At 47.3% G+C, this 20,493-nt stretch overlaps 1 protein-coding gene across 1 annotated transcript in view; it reads left to right on the forward strand.

Annotated features, from left to right (window-relative positions):
* The first annotated feature begins 9,289 nt into the window (after positions 1-9,289).
* The window catches only part of KSR2 (kinase suppressor of ras 2), a 497,941-nt gene continuing 486,737 nt past the window's right edge, over positions 9,290-20,493 (forward strand). Inside the window, exon 1 of the mRNA XM_010368261.2 lies at positions 9,290-9,469. Within this exon, the coding sequence (XP_010366563.2) occupies positions 9,290-9,469 (180 nt within the window). The remainder of the gene's footprint in view (positions 9,470-20,493) is intronic.

Genomic DNA, 20,493 nt, shown 5'->3' on the forward strand with positions numbered 1-20,493 from the left:
ACTCACTGCAACCTCCTCCTCCTGGGTTCAAGCAATTCTCCTGCCTCACCTTCCCAAATAGCTGGGATTACAGGCGCACACCACCAAAACCAGCTAATTTTTGTATTTTTAGTAGAGATGGGGTTTCACCATGTTGGCCAGGCTGGTCTCAAACTCTTGACCTCACGATCTGCCCGCCTCCGCCTCCCAAAGTGCTGGGATTACCGGCATGAGCCACCACACTTGACCAGGATTTTCTTTCAGGGTAATAAAAACATTCTGGAACTAGATAGTGGCAATAGTTGCACAGCATTGTGAATGCACTAAAAGTCACTAGTGGTAAATTTCATCTTATATATGTTTTACCACAATAAAAACAAAAGAATCGGGAATTCCATCAGGGCTGTCTCTGCTGGATGCCACACAGCTTGTTGCCTGCACAGGGCGCCCAGATTGGGGTGCAAATCTGAAATCTAGATTGTGCTCTGCCCCCTGGGTTGAGACCTTTGGTACTTTTGCAAAGTGGATGCCTTTTTCTGATTCATACAAAGACACCGTTCAGGCTAATGCTGATCTTGAACTTCATAGATGAGATGGCATAAGAAGTGAGTGAGTTGTGCTGATGGCATTACTTTACTGCAATTTTCGATGGTATTTCTTTGCTATACATCTTTAAGTACTTGGAGAGTACCACAGTACACATCCTCTCCCATCCTGAGGGTGCTATATTTGAAAATTCACAGTGCATCGTTGAGTACTTAATTTGTAAAGCTAGCATAAATCACTGGACTAAATTGTCCATTACCGTGAGCTCAAATTATCTCACCATCAAGAGAGTGATCTGGTTGCCTTGCTCACAATGGAAATTAAGAGACAATGAGGCAAAAAGCCAAAAGGAGAAGAACTCTAGAAAAATAAGTTTTCTGATATTGTAAAGAAAACCTTACAAAATTCAAGATAGGAACATTTAGCCTATCCTCATCAATAGTAATTTCTTTTCTGGAGATGGGATCTCACTGTGTTGCCCAGGCTGGAGTGAAAAATCTGTTTTCTGATGTTAGAAAAACCTTACAAGGTTAAAGATAGGCACTTTCTGCCTGCCCTCATCAAAGGTAATTTTTTTTTTCTAGATATAGGGTTTCACTGTGTTGCCCAGGCTGGAGTGCAGTGGCTATTCATAGGCACAGTTATAACACATTACAGCCTCGAATCCCGGGGCTCAAGTGATCCTCCCACCTCAGCGTCTCAAGCAGAATGGTGTTTTGTTTTGTTTTTTCTTGTTTTTTTTTTTTTTTTTTGAGACGGAGTCTTGCTCTGTCTCCCAGGCTGAAGTGCAGTGGCACGATCTTGGCTCACCACAACCTCTGCCTCCCGGGTTCAAGCGATTCTTCTGCCTCAGCTTCCTGAATAGCTGGGATTACAGGCACTTGCCACTATGCCCGGCTAATTTTTGTATTTTTAGTAGAGATGGGGCTTCACTATGTTGGCCAGGGTGGTCTCAGGTGATCTGCCTGCCTTGGCCTTCCGAAGTGCTGGGATTACAGGCGTAAACCACCGTGCCTGGCCAGCAAGTAGAAGGTATTTTTAAAAAATCATTTACGTTTCGAGGATCAGTGAGTTAGAATGAAACAATAATAATCCTCTAACAGCTATGGAAGATTTGGTCGTATTTTAGGGGATAGCATTGTGAGATTCTTTTTCTCCCCACAAAAATCAGTAGAAAAAGACAAAAGGAGGCCAGGCGTGGTGGCTCACACCTGTCATCCCAGCATTTTGGGAGGCCAAGGCAGGTGGATCACTTGAGCCCCGGAGTTTGAGATCAGTCTGGGCAACATTGGCGAGACCTGCCTCTGCAAAATTTATTAAAAGAAAAAAACGAAAAACTTCCCTGGGAAAGCAATGTGGTGAACTCTTCAAGGACAAGTCAATATTAGTTTTGTTTAGTTCCAGGGGCATCGGTAGCCCCCTCTCCTCCTAATCTGCCATTTCCCCGTTTGCGTCCTCACAATGCAACTTTGAAAATACTGGGGCCAGCTCATAGCTAACATAACTGGATGTGGAATGAGACTTTTCTTGTTGACCCAGAACTTCAGCTAAAGCTTCCAAGGTGAGGGCAGTGGGTGACAACACTTCCTCCTTCTATTAAGAGGTAGCTAGACTGGTCCTTTGACCATCAATAACCATCAGCCTCCAGCCTATGTAAGACAAGATCAAGATTTTGCCCAGAAGAGGTTTCCTTGACAGGTCTTTGTAGGGGATTTTCTTTTTCTTTCCCAACCACAAGCCAAGAGAAGGGGGTTGAACAAAAGGTCACTCGTGAGACTTGGGTGCACCAAGCGGAGATGCTGGCACCTCACTGCTGGCTGAAGGCTGCCTGGGGCTGCCCAAGATGGCAGGGTGCGGAGAGAGGGCAGCAGGAGGAATAGCCTGCAATTACCATTCTGCAGGGCAAAGGTGTGTCCTGTTTCCTGTGAGTCAGGTGACTACCTCTGAGCACACTTGGGCTTGAGCCATCCTGAAAAGACTTACCCAAGAGGGTATCCTTTCAGCAAAGGGACCTCAGAAAGAAGATGTGGGGTACTTGCTGGAGTATGAATGGAAAACTGGTCTGCAAAAGACCACCCAGTGTGTGCACTGAGTCCCGATAAGGTCCCCATGAGGGTCTCCAAAGATCCCCCAGTGTGCCCCATGTTCAAAAGCCAGCCTGCAAGTGCCTGGCAGGACATGGTAGGACATCTGACTCCCTTCACCTGCTCTCAGTTGAGGGTACTTTTTCCACTTAGCCCTCAGCTCCTGCTCTCCTGCAAGGCAAGATGGAGATCAGGAGAAGGACACACACACCCTAGTCTCCCCTGCAGATTCCTGAGCCACCCATGGGTCAGGCTGGAAGGGGCAGGGAACGAGGTATTAAACTGGATGGGAGAATGAAGTTTTGATTGGACTGAACTTTTTTTTTTTTTGGCTGAGTCTCGTTCTGTCTCCCAGGCTGTAGTGCAGTGGCACAATCTCGGCTCACTGCAACCTCCACCCTCCAGGTTCAAGTGATTTTCCTGCCCCAGCCTCCCAAGTAGCTGGGACTACAGGTGCCCGCCACCACACCTAGCTAATTTTTGTTTTTTAGTAGAGATGGGGTTTCACCATGTTGGCCAGGCTGTTCTCGAACTCCTGACCTCAGGATCAGGTGATCCATCCAAATCGGCCTCCCAAAGTGCTGGGATTACAGGTGTGAGCCACTGTGCCCAGCCTGGACTGGACTTTTAATGTCTGATGAGATTCTTAGTTGAAACTAACTGAAAAGCTAAGAGATTTTCTAAGATAATGCTCAGGGCAGAGAAGGGAGCCCTGGCAGTGGATCTTAAGGTTGATAAGCAGTGGAAGAAGGAAAAGAAAGCCAGTTCTTGATTCCCACCTGTCTCTCCTCCTGCCAAATCCAGCTCATTCAGTTGCCCAGTAACAATAATTTATTGCCACTATTAATAAAGTCACTCTGAGACGTCCGGCCTTCAGAGTTAGTATGCAGTTTCTAGAGTGAAATACATCAACAATAACAACAGCATCATCATCAACAACAAAATTATCATCCATCAGCTTCCATTCTTTGAAATTGATGACATTCTTATTAGTTTGAGGTGCAAAACCCTTCACCAGAGGCATCAAACTCAAATGCCTACAGAAGCCAGGGAGGAGATATCAACAATGAATGTAGAGGCCTGGGTGGGACTGTAGTGGAGAGTCTGTGCCCCATCTGAAAGAATAGTTACCTCTCTTCCAACCAATTGTTGCCCAATGTAGCCGGCTCTTCCCCTTTTTCCAGAAAGGCCAGAGATCTGCATTTTTGGGGTCGTATCTCTTAATTTTGGAACTACTGTTGAGCATTAGTCAGGGTTCTTTGTTGCCAATGACACAATCTACTCTAGGTAGTTTAAGCAGAAGTATTTTAATAGGGTGGTGAATTGTGGTCCCTCTTCCCTGCACCAAATCATATGTGGAAGCCCTAACCCTCAATGTAGCTGTATCTGGAGGTAGGATCTTTAGGAGGTAATTAAAGGTTAGATGATGTCTTAAGGGTGGGGGCTTAATCAAATAGGACTATAGCCTTATGAGAAGAGGATGAGAGAGAAGAAGAGAGAGAGAGCGATAGATCTTTCTCTCTCTCTTTACATGTGAGGACACAACAAGAAGGTGTCTGTCTGCAAGACTTTAGAAAGAGAGCCCTCACCAGAACCCAGAACCTGACCATGCTGGCATCCCAATTTCAGAATTCCAGTTTCCAGAATAGTGAGAAAAATTTTTTTGTTTTTTGAGATGGAGTCTCGCACTGTCCCCCAGGCTGGAGTGCAGTGGCATGATCTCAGCTCACTGCAACCTCTACGTCCCAGGTTCAAGTGATTCTATTCTCTTGCCTTAGCCTCCTGAGTAGCTGGGATTACCGGTGCCTGCCACCACGCCCAGCTTTTTTTTTTTTTTTTTTTTTTGTATTTTTAGTAGAAACGGGTTTTCACCATGTTGGCCAGGCTGGTCTTGAACTCCTGACCTTGTAATCTGCCCGCCTTGGCCTCCCAAAGTGTTGGGATTACAGGCGTGAGCCACTGCGCCCAGCGAGAAAATAAATTTCTCTTGTTTTTCTTTTTTTTTTTTTGAGACGGAGTCTCACTCTGTCGCCCAGGCTGGAGTGCAGTGGCCGGATCTCAGCTCACTGCAAGCTCCACCTCCCGGGTTTACGCCATTCTCCTGCCTCAGCCTCCCGAGTAGCTGGGACTACAGGCGCCCGCCACCACGCCCGGCTAGTTTTTTGTATTTTTTAGTAGAGACGGGGTTTCACTGTGTTAGCCAGGATGGTCTTGATCTCCAGACCTTGTGATCCGCCCGTCTCGGCCTCCCAAAGTGCTGGGATTACAGGCTTGAGCCACCGCGCCCGGCCTAAATTTCTCTTGTTTAAGCCATCCAGTATTTTGTTATGGCAGCCTCCAAGACAGGTGCTTGAAAACTCTGTAGAATCTCCAGGAGGACAACAGAGCCAGGTTCTGTCTGTGCAGCCAGAAATGACTCCCAAACCAGCTGTGGGGCTGCCCCTGTGAACACGTGACATGCTTTTCACCATGTATACCAAGCTTACACAGGGGTGGAGCACCTGGAAGCAGATGCCTTGGCTGCCAGGCTCACTATCAGATAGATTCCTCCCTTTTGTTGCTCACTTCCTGGTAGAAATCTCATGTGATCTTCTAATGGCACAGCCTAGATCACATGTGACCTGTTTGCAAGGAAGGTTCTGGAAAAGTGCTTTCACTTCTCTGAGGGAAAGGTGGAACTCATAATGTGAGGCGTTTTCCAAACATAGGAAGAAGATGCATTTGTGTGCTGCTTACAGCCCTGCCAATTGATGACCTTTGACCCATGGGCTACTTTCATTGTTTAAACTTCCACTTCTGAGAACAACTAGAAAAGCCAGATTAAATAATCATCATCATCATCATCATCATCACCATCTGTTAAAACACATTCAGAGAACTGCTGAAATAACCAGGACTAAAGAGACCAAGATTCTGGAGACAGGGACACTCTGGTGTGTCTGACATTCTGCAGCTGATTTTTCCCTGGGGATATTTGCACATTTGGGCACAGGGAAAGAGGCCGAGTTTCTAGACTCTTCCCAGGCATGAAGGCTGCTTTGGGGGAACAGAGAAACTGACAAAACTTTTAGCAACCTCATAGGGCTAGAAAGACAAAACTGGAGACTTGAGAGGCTATTATCCCAGGGAGAAGAGAGGGGCAGGAAAGTGAGCCTGATAGATGGTGGTTTTCCCCTCAAGATATTTGGCAAAGTCTGAAATAGTGCAGGGCAAGAAGCAAAGATGCCAAGCAGAAGGTCCCTGAAAAACAGAGCCATTTCCACAGTCTTGTCGTGCTGTGAAGATAAGGGTTAGAGCCCAGGACCAGAGAGAGGGGACTTAGTGAACACCCAAGGTTCCTAGTTGGAACCCTGGAAAGGCAAAGCATTAGAGGTAGGGGACAGAGTGAAGTGGTGTCTTATCAAAACTATAACCCAGTCTCCACCCAGCTCAGCCCCTGATTGGATTAAGATAATTGATCTGTATGCAATTTGTCTTGCAGAGAAAGAGTGTGTCCTCTCCAGACTTAGATATTATCTAAGTCTGTACATTTTTTCATACACAATGTCTGACATTCAATAAAAATTACAAGGCCTGCCAAGAGACAGGACCATATCACTGAAAATAAAGGGAAAAATAGTCAATAGAAAGAGACCCACAGGTCATCAAGTTTTTGGAGTTAGACAAACGCTTTAAAATAACCATAATTAACGTGCTTAAGAAAAACTAAACAATGGAGAAAATAGATGAAAAGAGATAATTTTACCAGACAACTGGAATTCATAAACTTCATGGTCCAAAAGATTGAGAACCTAGAGAACTTGCTTCATCTGCTCATTGACAGATGTTGAAAATACTCAGTTCTGTATAGCTATAAAATCCCATGGCTTACAGTATTTTTTTTTCTTTTTCTTCTTCTTTTTTTTTTTTGAGACAGAGTTTTGCTCTTGTTGCTCAGGCTGGAGTGCAATGGCACAATCTCAGCTCACTGCAACCTCTGCCTCCTGGATTCAAGCAACTTTCCTGCCTGGGAGTAGTTGGGATTATAGGTGCCTGCCACCACGCCTGGCTAATTGTTTGTATTTTTAGTAGAGACGGAGTTTCACCATGTTGGCCAGGCAGTCTCAAACTCCTGAGCTCAGGCTATTCACCTGCTTTGGCCTCCTAAAGTGCTGGGATTACAGGTGTGAGCCACCACGCTGGGTCAGCTTACAGTCTTAAAAAAAAAAAAGTGTGTCAAGGGAGAGCATCAGGAAAAATAGCTAATGCATGCTGGGCTTAATACCTAGGTGATGGGTTGATAGGTGCAGCAAACCACCATGGCACACGTTTACCTATGTAACAAACCTGCACCACCTGCACATTCACCCCAGAACTTAAAGTTTGTCATTCAACTTGGCCACCACTGGCTCCTGTTCTTTCTGCTTTTCAAGTGGCTTCATTTAAGGGTGCTATATTATACCATGTGTTCTGAGTATCACTCCTTACTCAGTCCTCAGCACAGGGCTCTGTTCACCTGGAGAAAGGTGCCTTTTGCTAATTATTCTAAATACATCTGTTGGGCAACGTGTGTTGGGAATACTATTAGATAAGGTGGTTAGGGAGATGAGGCCTCTCTGAGATGATATTTGAGTTACCAGTGTCAAGAAGAAACCCACCAGAAGAGGATTGGGGTGAAGTATGTTCTGAGCACGGTGGACATAGAGTGCAAAGATTTAATCAAGAGTCAGCAAACCTTTCTGTAAAGTGCCAGGCAGTAAATCTTTCAGGTGTTGTGAACCACTGGTCTCAGCTGCAGCTACTCAACTCTGCTTTACAAGGCAAAAGTAACCACAGACAATAAACAGAAGGATGGTGGTATTCCAACAAAACTTTACTTGTGAACACTGAGATGTGAATTTCACATAATTTTCACGTGTCACAAAATATTCTTTTGATTTTTTCCAACCATTTTATTTACATTTTTAATTTTTGAATTTTTAGTAGCGACAGGGTCTTGCTATGTTGTTGCCTAGGTTGGTCCGAAACTCCTGGTCTCAAGTGATCCTCCTGACTCCGCCTCCCAAAGTGCTGGGGATTACAGGCGTGAGCCACCGCGCCAGGCTTCCAACCATTTCAAAAAGTAAAAACCATGTTAACTATGGAGCCATCGTCTGCTGTTATAACGTCAGTTAGGTATGCTGGGGTCAGGCCACACAGACCCTTGTAGGACATGGGAATACTCAGAATAAGGCGAAGGCCCTTTCCCCCTCCAAATGGAAAGCCATCAGGGCGGGCCAGGGTACCAAGTCTAGGAGGCAGCTTCCTGAAATTCACGGAAGATCATCAGGTTCGCTTTATTTTTTCCCCAGTAACAAGAAAGGACAAACGAACAAAAAAGGCACTCACACACACACACACCGAGCCAAAGACAGAGAAGACGTGCCCAGGTTCATGCCGACGCCTCTCTGGCGCGCACCGAGGGTTTCAAAGTTGGGCGCACACCTGCTCCCAGCCGGAGCGCACCTGCTGAGCAGCACTCCAGCTCGGTCTCGCGAGAGCGGTGCAGGAGTAGTGGCCCCCACCCCTCCCCGCCACCGAATCCCTCTCCCCGCCCCCTCGCCCAGCCTCCAGGCTCGGGCACACTCCCTGCCTCCTCCGCCGCCCCCGGGAGCAGGCTGGGCCCGATGCGCGCTCTGTCTCCGCGTCCCCGCCCGCCGATCGCTCGCTTGCTCGCTCGCACGCACTCCCGGTAGTAATTTCACTTTGCCACGCGAGCCCCGCAGCCCCTAGAAATCCCGCCCCCCGGCCCTGTCCCCGGCCAGGTGCGCGAGCCTGCGCGCTCCTCCTCCGCCTCCTTCGGCGGGTCCCTGGCGCGCCGGGGCCGGGGCCCGGCTGGGGCGGCTGCGCGCACGGCGCCTCTCCACCAACCCGCTCCCCTGCAGGTTCCTCGCTCGCTCTCCATCCCTCTCCGGCGCTCCCTCGCTCCCCCCGCCCTTTGATTGACAGGCAAGATGTCGGTGTGGAGCGAGGCAGGAGCTATTGCAGCAACCGTCACCCCCGGAGCCTGGCGGCGGCAGCAGCAGCAGCAGCAGCAGCAGCAGCGCGGGGAGGAGACAGCAGCCAGCCGCAGTAGCCGCCGCAGCCGCGGGAGCAATGCAGACAGAACCTTGAGAACGCGCTAAAGCACTTCCAAACCGTGGACCATGCCGTGTCCCTGCAACTGGGAGGGGGGCAAACCAGATTTTTTTTGACATAAAAGCAAGCCAGCTAAAAATATATAATTTTGTCCTTCAAGGAGCCGGTGTGTAAAGAGTGAGCGCTATTTTCCTTCTCCTCCTCCTCTCCCTCCTCCTCTCTCTCCTCCTTCACCTCCTCTTTTTCCTCCTCCTCCTCCTCCCTAAGTATACAGACAGCATCACATCACCTGGTTTGCTTCTGAGAAACAGCATCTCTCCTTTTCAGGGACCAGAGACTCAGAGAGGAGACATTCTAATGGAGTCCGCTTGATACCCCAAAATAAAATAATAAATTTTGGCTCTTGTCCCCTCCTCCCACTCCCACCCCCTCAACCCTGTGTGAGATGTTGGATTTCTTCTTCATGAGACATTGTTGAGAAGTCGCAGTGGTTGGAGAGGCGGAGGGGTAGACTACCTCTACTCCCCCCCCCCCTTTTTTCTCTCTGGGAGGAGGAGGAGGGGAAGGGGGTTGCAGAGCAAGCGATGGATGAGGAAAACATGACGAAAAGCGAGGAGCAGCAGCCTCTGAGTTTGCAAAAAGCCTTACAGCAGTGCGAACTGGTCCAAAACATGATAGACTTGAGCATCTCCAACCTGGAAGGTCTTAGGACCAAATGTGCTACCTCCAACGACCTCACACAAAAAGAAATCCGGACCCTGGAGGTAGGTGTTTTGCCTACGGGGAAAAAAAAAAAAAAAGCAATCCTTCTTTTCCCCTCCTTTCTCCCCACAGTCCCCTTTCCCTCTGACTGTTTATTGGGGGCTGGGGGTGATGGTGCGGGCAAGCAAGGTGGGCACGGTTTGCTTTTCTGTGATTTCTCTCCTTGCAAAGCCTGCATTGGATATCCTTTTACTGTGCTGCTGTCGTCTGCGCTTGGCTGGGTGGTGGTAGTAGTAGTAGTAATTGTTATTCTTTATTTATTATTATTGTTGCGGCTGTTACCGTTATCATTCGCTTCCCGGCTGAGGAGGGAGTTCTTTCTTTTTTCCGCTTGTGGATTTGTTTATATGCCACGGGGGCTTGTGTGCCGGGTAATACATTAAGGAGCTGCAGAGAACCCACGTGACCTTGCGCATTCTGCAGGTGGTCAAAAGGTGGTTTTTGCTCGCAGAATGAGGCCGCCTGTCATTGTAGACCTCTTCTTTTCTTGGCCTTCTTCCCCGCCCTCCTTTTGCTCCTTAGATTTTTTTTTTTAAATCAGTGATATACATGTCAGGAGGCAAGATGCATGGAAAAAAATCCCTATGGAGCTATCCATTTCCAATCCAATCGTTTTGATGCAGTGAGCTGTTGCAGGCCTAAAACGTATAAAAGGAAAAAAAAATATGCCTCAATCAGCACACATAGGTGGTGTAGGAGAATACTCCTGAATCTCAGTGGGGCTGTGAGGAAAGAGGAAAGGGGTCGGGGAGGAGGAGTTATCTTTGGCTTCTTGTAACATTCTCCCGCAGAACTTGAGGGGGAGTTTGAAACAGTTTTTTGGGGGAGTGGGATGGGATGAGGGATGGATGCAAAGTTACTCAGAAAGAAGATGGCAGAAACTATTTTTTTCTGAAGGCCATTTGGTCAAAGGAGGAAGGTTTAAAGAGCCTTAGGAACTGCCAAATGCCTGGTGTTCATGAGATCATTGGATATCTGCATTGTTCAAAATGTTTGAAGGGTTCAACTCACTTCCTTCTCTCAAACTAACCCAGCTATACACATGGGTTGATTAAATTTCAGAACTTCCATTAGCTGGCATCTACCAAGGGTGGGGGCAGTGGGGCTGGGAGAAAAGGGGTTCCCCCTGTGGTGGAGTGGGCATGAGCAATACTGAGACGTTCATCTTGCTTCTGGCACATGAGTTCCCAAGGCCTGAACTCGTCAGTCCCTAGTGAATCTTGTAGCCCTCCTGCCCCTGTTCTAGCCTGGATAGGTGCTTTTCTTGGATTCACTTTGGGTCTTTCTTTTTCTTCCGTGATTTTAAATTTGGCCGGATGTCAACATGCAGGAGGTCATCCCTTCGAAAGGAGAGAGAGAGAGAGAGAGAGAGAGAGAGGGAATGCTGTTTGCTACCCTAGGATGCATGTCTGTGTGCACCTGTCATCTGGAAATGTGATCCTCAGAGACGAAATAAGATCAATGTCAAGGTGTATTGGGAGAGTGGGACTTGTGTTGGGAGGCACAGGTATTGCCTTTCCTGGAGCTTGGGAGAGCAGGTGAGGCCAGAGCTCTGCTGCTGGAAGAAAAAGTGTGGGATGTTCTGATCCAGCCCTTCTGTCTCTGCCTGAACATTACCCAAGAGCAGACTCTTCAGACCTGCATGCAGTCGATAAATAACCCCAAAAAAGCCGTCCGAGCTCTCTTCTGTTCCTCTGAGTCAGGAGTCCCAAATGCTAGTTTGTGTATTCCTGTGTAAGTTTCTTTGAAGTTTTCTTTTTTTTTTTTTTGGTTCAAACATGCTCCATCCTCTGATAGCTTCCTGGATGGGGATGTGCCGCAGTGGGCATTACCTTCTTTCTGCATAGTGGTTTTCCTTTTAAACTGGGGGGATGGAGGCACTGGTAGGATGGCTGTGGGGGAGTTGCAGTTGTAGGAAATGCATCTGTTTTCAGTTCCTCGTCCCAGTATGCTACAGAGCATGCCAACCACTTTCATCCATCTTGCCCAGGGAATGGTCTTGAGCAATGATTCCAATTTCTATTTCCCAGATTTGTAGGGTTAGGGAGGGTCCCTGCAGAGGGGCTGGTAACTCAGGGTCCAGATGAGTCCAGCCAATCCTAACATTTGGGTGCACGGAATTTTCTACTTTTGTATATCAGAACCATATGAGGGTGCTTGTTAAAATGCAGATTCTCAGCTTCTCTAACCCTAGAGATTCTAATTTAGCTGGGTTTAGTGAGAGGGCCAAGGAATCTGCGTGTAATGAACAGTCCAGGTATTTCTGATACATGTTTTCAAATGGACACTTTGAGATGCTAATTCATTAGGAGAAAGATGTGATATTTCAGCTATTTAATGGTGAAAACTCACTGCTTGCTAACACTAATGCAAGTAATGAATAGATGATCCCTGAAAAGGGTGATAATGAACAGTATTTAATAGCATGTATACACTTCTGTAGAAACAAAAATATGCAAGGTGGACTTGGCCTTCAGGACGCATACTTCATGACAGAATAATGTGTATATGAAATAATGATAAAGTCCAAGTGGTAAATAATATGGGGGACAACGTGTGGGCCCATTAGGCCTGTTTTTGTTCAGCTGCATGAAATAGAAAACCCAATCACTGCGGTAAGGCAAATAATGGTTTCTCTTCATGTAACAAGAATTCTGGAGACATATAACTGCTTCGGTTGGCTCAGTAGGTCAGTAATACCAGGGCTGATGTCTTTGGGAATTCTCATGGCTTTTCTCTTGTGGTTGCAAGATGGTTCCTGCAGCTTCAGCGATTACATCTGGGTGCAAGGTAGCAAAGAGGAGGACCTGGTGAGTGTGAAGGAATAAAGGGTTTCCCAGGACATCTCTTCCTCCTCACCTTGCAGATGATTTGATTTTATCTCTTGGCCAGCACTGAGTCCTAGCTGCAAGGGAGCCCGGGAGGTGGGGAAGTGGGAACACCACCATGATCGGCTTAGATGGATCATGATCCATTGTCTGAAATGACATGTTGCCACTCTATGCAAAATCAGGGCTCTGCTAGTGTGGAAGGAGGCCCAGGTAGATATTAAGTAAGCAGACAGCCAGCGATGGCAGCCATGGCACATTATCAGAAGATATTTTGGTGGAAAAGAAAGTTCATGAACTTTGAGTCAGACTGATATAGTTGTAAATTCTAGCTCTTCTTTTTACTTTGTCTGGGCTAGTGATTTAAGTTTTCTGATTTATAGTTTTATGTTTTTGGCAAAACAGCAATAATTAAATAATATTCCCTGCTTCAGAGGGTGGTTATAAGGATTGAAAGAGATAATGTTTTCAAGGGTCTAGCACTGTCTGGAACAGAGTGGCTGTAGGTGCTAAATGAATGACAGCTGTGATGATGATAACAATTGGCATTACGTGGTGTTGACTAGATGGCATGGAAGGGAGCAGTTCAGATTAGAGAGAAGGAGGAGCTTGAATAACATTTCCAAGGTATGTTCTGTAGAACCCTAAATCTGGGATGTTAGCATTTTTCATTCTTTCAACAAATGCTGACATCTAGGCACTGTACTTAATGCTGGTAGTTAATAAGTGTTCTGTGGACAAAACAAATTCTATAGTTAATAAGTTTGGGAAGAGTTGAGCTAAGCAAAGGGAAACAGGCATCTTTACTGCAGGACTTCTCAGAGCCTTTAATATGCTACCTATGTGTATTAGGCCTCCAAGAGAGGATAGAATGGAGTCTTGCTCTGTCACCCGGGCTGGAGTGCAGTGGCGCGATCTCGGGTCACTGCAGCCTCCGTCTCCTGGGTTCCAGTGATTCTCCTGCCTCAGCCTCCCAAATAGCTGGGATTACAGATGCCCACCACCACGCCCAGGTAATTTTTGTATTTTTAGTAGAGACGGGCTTTTGTCTTGTTGGCCAGTTTGGTCTTGAACTACTGACCTCAGGTGATCTGCCCGCCTAGGCCTCCAAAAGTGCAGGTGTGAGCCACCGCACCCAGCCCAAGGATTTCTCGGTGTGAGCCACCGCACCCAGCCCAAGGATTTCTCTTGGGATTTTTGTTCCATAGAATACACCTGGGAAAACATTTGGCAAAGCAGGGAAACCTGCTTGGTTGGGGAGATGGGGATTTGGAGTGAAGGATGAGGAGGGTTTAGATTGCAGCAAAAGGGGAGAGCTTGCTGGACAAGAACAACGAACCGGATGAAGGTATTTGAATGCCATCATGGGGCAGCCTAGAGACCATTTTGCCCAGAATGGAGGGTACCTGGTAGCCTGTCATAGGAAATGAATTTAGGCCACTAACTTCTGGGATCCAGCTAAAGATTAGACAGTCAGACCAACAAAGTTTCATCCCTTTGCGGAAGGAGATAGAAGTCTTCAAAGCTTTTGGAATGAATATAATAGAAAAGTATAAGCTTTTTTGTTTTGTTTTTCCGAGGCAGGGTCTCATTCTGTAACTCAGGCTGGAGTGCAGTGGTGCAATCATGGCTTACTGCAGCCTTGACCTCCAGGGCTCAAGTGATCCTCCTGCCTCAGCCACTTGAGTAGCTGGGATGACAGGTATGCACCACCATGCTTGGCTAATTTTTTGCATTTTTTAAATAGAGACAAAGTTTTGCTGTGTTGCCCCAGCTTGTCTTGAACTTCTGGGCTCAAGCGATTCACCTGCCTTGGATGGCAGCCTCCAGCAGGGGCTGGCAAACTTTTTCTGGAAAGGGACAGATGGTAAAGAGTTTAGGCTTTGTGAACCCTGCAATTTTCTTTCTTTCTTTTTTTTTTTTTTTTGAGGCGGAGTCTCGCTCTGTCGCCGGGACTGGAGTGCAGTGGCCGGATCTCAGCTCACTGCAAGCTCCGCCTCCCAGGTTTACGCCATTCTCCTGCCTCAGCCTCCCGAGTAGCTGGGACTACAGGCGCCCGCCACCTCGCCCGGCTGGTTTTTGTATTTTTAGTAGAGACGGGGTTTCACCGTGTTAGCCAGGATGGTCTCGATCTCCTGACCTCGTGATCCGCCCTTCTCGGCCTCCCAAAGTGCTGGGATTACAGGCTTGAGCCACCGCGCCCGGCCTGAACCCTGCAATTTTCATCAAAGCTACTCGACTCTGTGCTGTAGCATGCAGCAGCCATGGGCAGTACATACATGAATGGGTGGGGCATTTTTCTTTTTCTTTCGAGACAGAGTCTCGCTCTGTTGCTCACGCTGGAGTGCAGCGGTATGATCTTGGCTCATTGCAACCTCTGCTTCCCAGGTTCAAGCGATTCTCTTGTCTCGGCCCCCTGAGTAGCTGGGATTACAGGCCTGCACCATCACGCCTGGCTAATTTTTGTATTTTTAGTAGAGACGGGGTTTCAGACCAGCCTATTGGCCAGGCTGGTCTCAAACTCCCAACCTCGAGTGATCCGCCCACCTCAGCCTCCCAAAGTGCTGGGATTATAGGTGTGAGCCATCAAGCCCAACCTAGGGGGAGGCAGTTTTCTAATAAAACTTTATTTATGGACCCTGAAACTTGAAATTGATATACTTTTTGCATGTCATGAATATTTTTCTTTTGTTTTTTTAATATTCATAGTTGTACAAACTGTAGTTTCTGGGCCTTACAAAAAAAAGGTGATGGTGGCCAGGCACAGTGGCTCACACCTGTAATCCCAGCACTTTGGGAGGCTGAGGTGAGTGGATCACTTGAGGTCAGGAGTTCGAGACCAGCCTGGCCAACATGGCGAAACCCCGTCTCTACTAAATATACAAAAATTAGTGGGGCATGGCAGCGGGTGCCTGTAATCCCAACTACTCGGGAGGCTGAGGCAGGAGAATCACTTGAACCCGGGAGATGGAGGTTGCAGTGAACCAAGACTGCGCCACTGCACTCCAACCTGGGTGACAGAGGAAGACTCCATCTCAAAAACAAAAAGCAAAACAAAACACCAAAAAACAAAACCAAACCAAACCCAGGTGATGAGTCATATTGGGCCCATGGGCTGTAGCTTGCTAATCCCTAGACTCTAGGACGGATGGGAGGGAAAAAACTCTGAAAGACAGAGACCACCCTAACATGAGCAAGTGACACTAGAATGGGAGAGTACTAGCCAAGTAGAAGTAGTTCTGAGCTGGATTCTGTTTTAGTTAAATTGCAAGGGGAAAAAAATATTAGGATTTGGGGTTGGACAAGTATGGAATCTCCTTGTATAGCAAGGGTATCATAGCTTTTTTTTTTTTAGAGACAGGGTCTTGCTCTGTCACCCAGGTTGGAGTACAGTGGTGCGATCATAGCTCACTGCAGCCTTGAACTTCTGGGCTCAAGCCATCCTCCTGTCTCAGCCTCCTGGGTAGCTGAGACTACAGGCACATGTCACTGCACCCAGCTAATTTAAAATTTGTTTTATAGAGACAGTGTCCTGCTTTGTTGCCCAGGCTGGTCTTAAACTCCCAGCTTCAAGCCACCTTCTTGTCTTGGCCTCCCAAAGTGCTGGGATTACAGGTGTAATCACCACACCCGGCCTCCTGTCGTTTTTTTGCTCTTCATATATTCCATCTCCATTTTCTATTGCTGTGTCATGAACTGTCTTTAAACTTAATTTCGTTTGGAAAACTTTGGGCTTAAGACAACAATTTGTTATTTTCATGATTCTGTGGGTTGGGCTTGGCGGGAGGGTTCTGCTGGTCTTGCCTGAGCTCCACTCATGTGGCCACATTCAGCTGGAGGAAGGGGAGGATAGGAAAGCTGAGACTTTCTCTCCCTGCGGCCTGTTGGTGTGATAGCTTGGGTTTCTTACAGGTCTTCAGTATTCCTAGAGAGCAAGACGGAAAGTGGCAAGGAGTCTTAGTATTTGGAAATCACAGAATGTTACTTCCATTGGAGTAGTGAGATAATATAAGTCCCATGGCCAGTCTGGGTATAGAGGATGGGGAAATAGACTCCCATCTTGGTCGGAGAAGCTTCTAAGTTAGTGTATTTTTTTTTTTATTTTTTTGAGACGGAGTCTCGCTCTGTCGCCCAGGCTGGAGTCTGGAGTGCAGTGGCCGGATCTCAGCTCACTGCAAGCTCCGCCTCCGGGTTCCCGCCATTCTCCTGCCTCAGCCTCCCGAGTAGCTGGGACTACAGGTGCCCGCCACCGCGCCCGGCTAGTTTTTTGTATTTTTTTAGTAGAGACGGGGTTTCACCGTATTAGCCAGGATGGTCTCGATCTCCTGACCTCGTGATCTGCCTGTCTCGGCCTCCCAAAGTGCTGGGATTACAGGCTTGAGCCACCGCGCCCGGCCGTTAGTGTATTAATTAGGACAGATGTAAGAAATAAACCCCTAAATGTCTTTTTCTTGTTCGCTAAATAGTCCAAGGAGGGTGTTCTTGGTTGGCAGGTGGCGGGCCATTCTCTCATGCTCCAGACCGCTTCCCCTCTGCAGCATTATCATTGGTGCATCTAGAAGGGGGAGAAAGTGCAGAGAAGACAAAGCCTTATTTCCCAAAGTTGCCCTCATCAGTGCATTCCCTTATGCTTGCATTTCCTTAGCGAGCATTCAGTCACAGCACTGCGAAGAAGATGGAGAATGAAGTTTAGCTGTGGGCTCAGGAAGAAGAGAGAATAGGCTGGTGTGGTGGGTCACGCCTATAATCCTGGCACTTTGGGATGCCAAGATAGGAGGATTGCTTGAACCCAGGAGTTCGAGACCAGCCTAGACAATGTGGTGAAGCCCTATATCTACCAAAATACAAAAATTATTCAGGTGTGGTGGCACGTGCCTATAGTCCCAGCTACTTGGAAGGCTGAGGTGGGAGGATAGTTGGAGCCTGGAAGGCGGAGGTTGCAGTGAGCCGAGACTGTACCACTGCACTCCAGCCTCGGTGACAGTCAGAACCTATCTTAAAAAAAAAAAGGAAAGAAAGAAAAAGAAAATAGTGATTGCTGAATAGCTAGTAGTCTCTGCCACAGCTAATGATAAGCTGTCATATCAGTTATGTATTGCTAGAGAACAAGCCACCTCAAAACTTAGTAGCTTAAAACAATCATCATTTGCTCAGGTGCCTGCAGTTAGGTATGGACTCAACTGGCCAGTTCTGCAGGTCTTGCCTGACTCACTTGTGATTGTGTTCATCTGATGGCCTGACTGTGGCTGGAGAGTCCAAGATGGCCCTGCTCACATGGCTGGTGGTTGGCTGCAGTGCCTCACTTCTCTGCTCCCCCCATGGCTTTTCTGGCAGGATAGCCCGGGTTTCTTACATAGTGGCAGCAATGGTGTTCCCAGAGGACAGGCCTCAGTGCACAAGCCCTTCCTAAGCCTCGGTTCTGCAACCTTTGCTAATGTCCTCTTTGCCAGAGCATGTTACATAGATAAGCCCAGAGTCACTGTGGCTATGGATTCCAGGAGGTGTGGTCTACTGGGGGGCTAGCGAACAATCCAGTGTCACAATATACCACAGCCATGAAAATTAACCAAAACAAAAAGAGCATAGGAGAGCAAGGGAAAGATACGGGATGATCAGCAAAGGCTCCTTCATGGAGGTTTTACTAACTCCAGGAAGCAAGCCATGAAATATTTGGGGGAAGAGTGTGCCAGGCAGAGGGAACAGCAGATGCAAACTTCTTCGGTGGGAACATGCTTGGCATGTTATTGGAAGCTCAAGGAATCCACTGTGGTTGGAGTGCAGGGAGTGGGCAGGGAAAGGATGAGGAGGACAGAGTGGGAGACAGAAGCTGGTCATCGGGGGCTTTGCTAAGACACTAAGGTACTTGAAGTTTTTTTTTTTTTTTTCTTTTGAGACAGGGTCTCACTCTGTCACCCAGTTTGCAGTGCAGTGGCACCATCATGGCTCACTGAAGCCTCGACCTCCCAGGCTCAGTCCTTCCTCCCACTTCAGCCTCCCGAGTAGCTGGGACTGCAGATGTGCATCACCATGGCTGGCTACATTTTACAATTTTTTGTAGAAATGGGGTCTCCCTATGTTGCTCAGGCTGGTCTCCAAGTCCTGGGCTCAAGTGATGCTCATGCCTCAGCCTCCCAAAGTGCTGGGGTTACAGGTGTGAGCCATCATGCCCAGCCTTGGATTTTTGTCCTGTCATAGAAGCCCTTTGAACCAGGGTTTTTTTTTTTTTTTTTTGAGACGGAGTCTTGCTCTGTCACCCAGGCTGGAGTGCAGTGGCCAGATATCAGCTCACTCACTGCAAGCTCTGCCTCCCGGGTTTATGCCATTCTCCTGCCTCAGCCTCCCGAGTAGCTGGGACTACAGGCGCCCGCCACCTTGCCCGGCTAGTGTTTTGTATTTTTTAGTAGAGACGGGGTTTCACCATGTTAGCCAGGATGGTCTCGATCTCCTGACCTCGTGATCCGCCCGTCTCGGCCTCCCAAAGTGCTGGGATTACAGGCTTGAGCCACCGCACCCGGCCAAGGGTTATGTTTTTAAATGATCTTCTGATTGCTGCCGGGTAAACAGACTGTAGGAGGTAGGCATGAGAGCAGGGAGACAGGTTGGTAGTGACTGTGGAAGTCCAAGCCCTCAATGACTGTGCTTTTGACTGGTATGATTGTTTTGGGGTGGACGGGGCAGGTGGCTGGATTCAGAAGGTCAAGTGTGTGGATGGTGCTGATGGATCTGATGTGGAGGTGAGGGAGAATCAAGAATCAAAGATTATTCCTAGGTGTTTGGCTCAAGGGCTAGGAGAATGGGGGTCCCCTTGTTTGAAATGTGTAGACTGGAGGTGGGATAGATTGGGTTTGACAGTCAAGTCCTGTTTGACATGCTACATTTGTCAGGTAGACAGCTGGGTGTGTGAGCTTGGAGCTCTGAGAAAGGCCAGAGATACGAAGTTCACTTAATAGGCCGTGAACCAATTTTTCAAATTGTTAAAGTATTATTATTGTTTAATTAGTACATAATGTACATATTTTCAGGGTACATGTGATATTTAAATACATTCATATAATGTATAATAATCAAATCTGGGTAACTGGGCTATCTGTCACCTTAAATGTTTATCTTTTCTTTATACTGAGAACATTCAGATTATTCTCTTCTAGCTATTTTGAAACATACAATAGATTATTGTTTACTATAATCACTCTACTGGTTTTTTCAACACTAGGTCTTATTTTTTCTGTATATCTGTATAAACTATTATTTGTAATGGCTGTATAGTATGGCACGGATGCCCCATCATTTCTCACTTTATTTTATTTTGAGACAGAGTCTCACTCTGTTGCCTAGGCTGGAGTGCAGTGGTGTGATCTCCGCTCACTGCAACCTCTGTCTCCCGGGCTCAAGCAATTCTTGTGCCTCAGCCTCCCAAGTAGCTGGGATTACAGGCACGTGCCACCACACCCAACTAATTTTTGTATTTTTAGTAGAGACGGAGTTTCACCATGTTGGTGAGGCTGCTCTCGAACTCCTGACCTCAAGTGATCTGCCTGCTTAGGCCTCCCAAATTGCTGGGATTACATTTCTTTAACCAGAATTCTATTGTCATGTGCTTATGTTCATACTTTTATGTTTTTATAACAATGCCACAGTGGATTCCTTGTGGCTAATTCTTATTTTCAGCTCCTAGAAATGGAACTGCTGGATCAAAGTATATGCAAAAATTTAGGACTTTCCACAGGTTTTGCCCAGTTGCCCTTCACCAGCAGTGTTGGAAAGGTTCATTTCCCCATACCCTCAGCACAGGAGTATATTTTATTTTATTTTATTTTATTTTATTTTATTTTATTTTATTATTTTATTTTATTTTGTTTTATTTTATTTTATTTTTGAGACGGAGTCTTGCTCTGTCGCCCAGGCTGGAGTGCAGTGGCCGGATCTCAGCTCACTGCAAGCTCCGCCTCCCGGGTTTACGCCATTCTCCTGCCTCAGCCTCCCGAGTAGCTGGGACTACAGGCACCCGCCACCTCGCCCGGCTAGTTTCTTGTATGTTTTAGTAGAGACGGGGTTTCACCATGTTAGCCAGGATGGTCTCAATCTCCTGACCTCGTGATCCGCCCGTCTCGGCCTCCCAAAGTGCTGGGATTACAGGCTTGAGCCACCGCGCCCGGCCTATTTTATTTTTTGAGTGTGAGTGTTTTGATGTCTAAGAG

This window comes from Rhinopithecus roxellana, chromosome 10 (assembly GCF_007565055.1).
Source record: "Rhinopithecus roxellana isolate Shanxi Qingling chromosome 10, ASM756505v1, whole genome shotgun sequence".
NCBI classification, from domain to species: Eukaryota; Metazoa; Chordata; class Mammalia; order Primates; family Cercopithecidae; genus Rhinopithecus; species Rhinopithecus roxellana.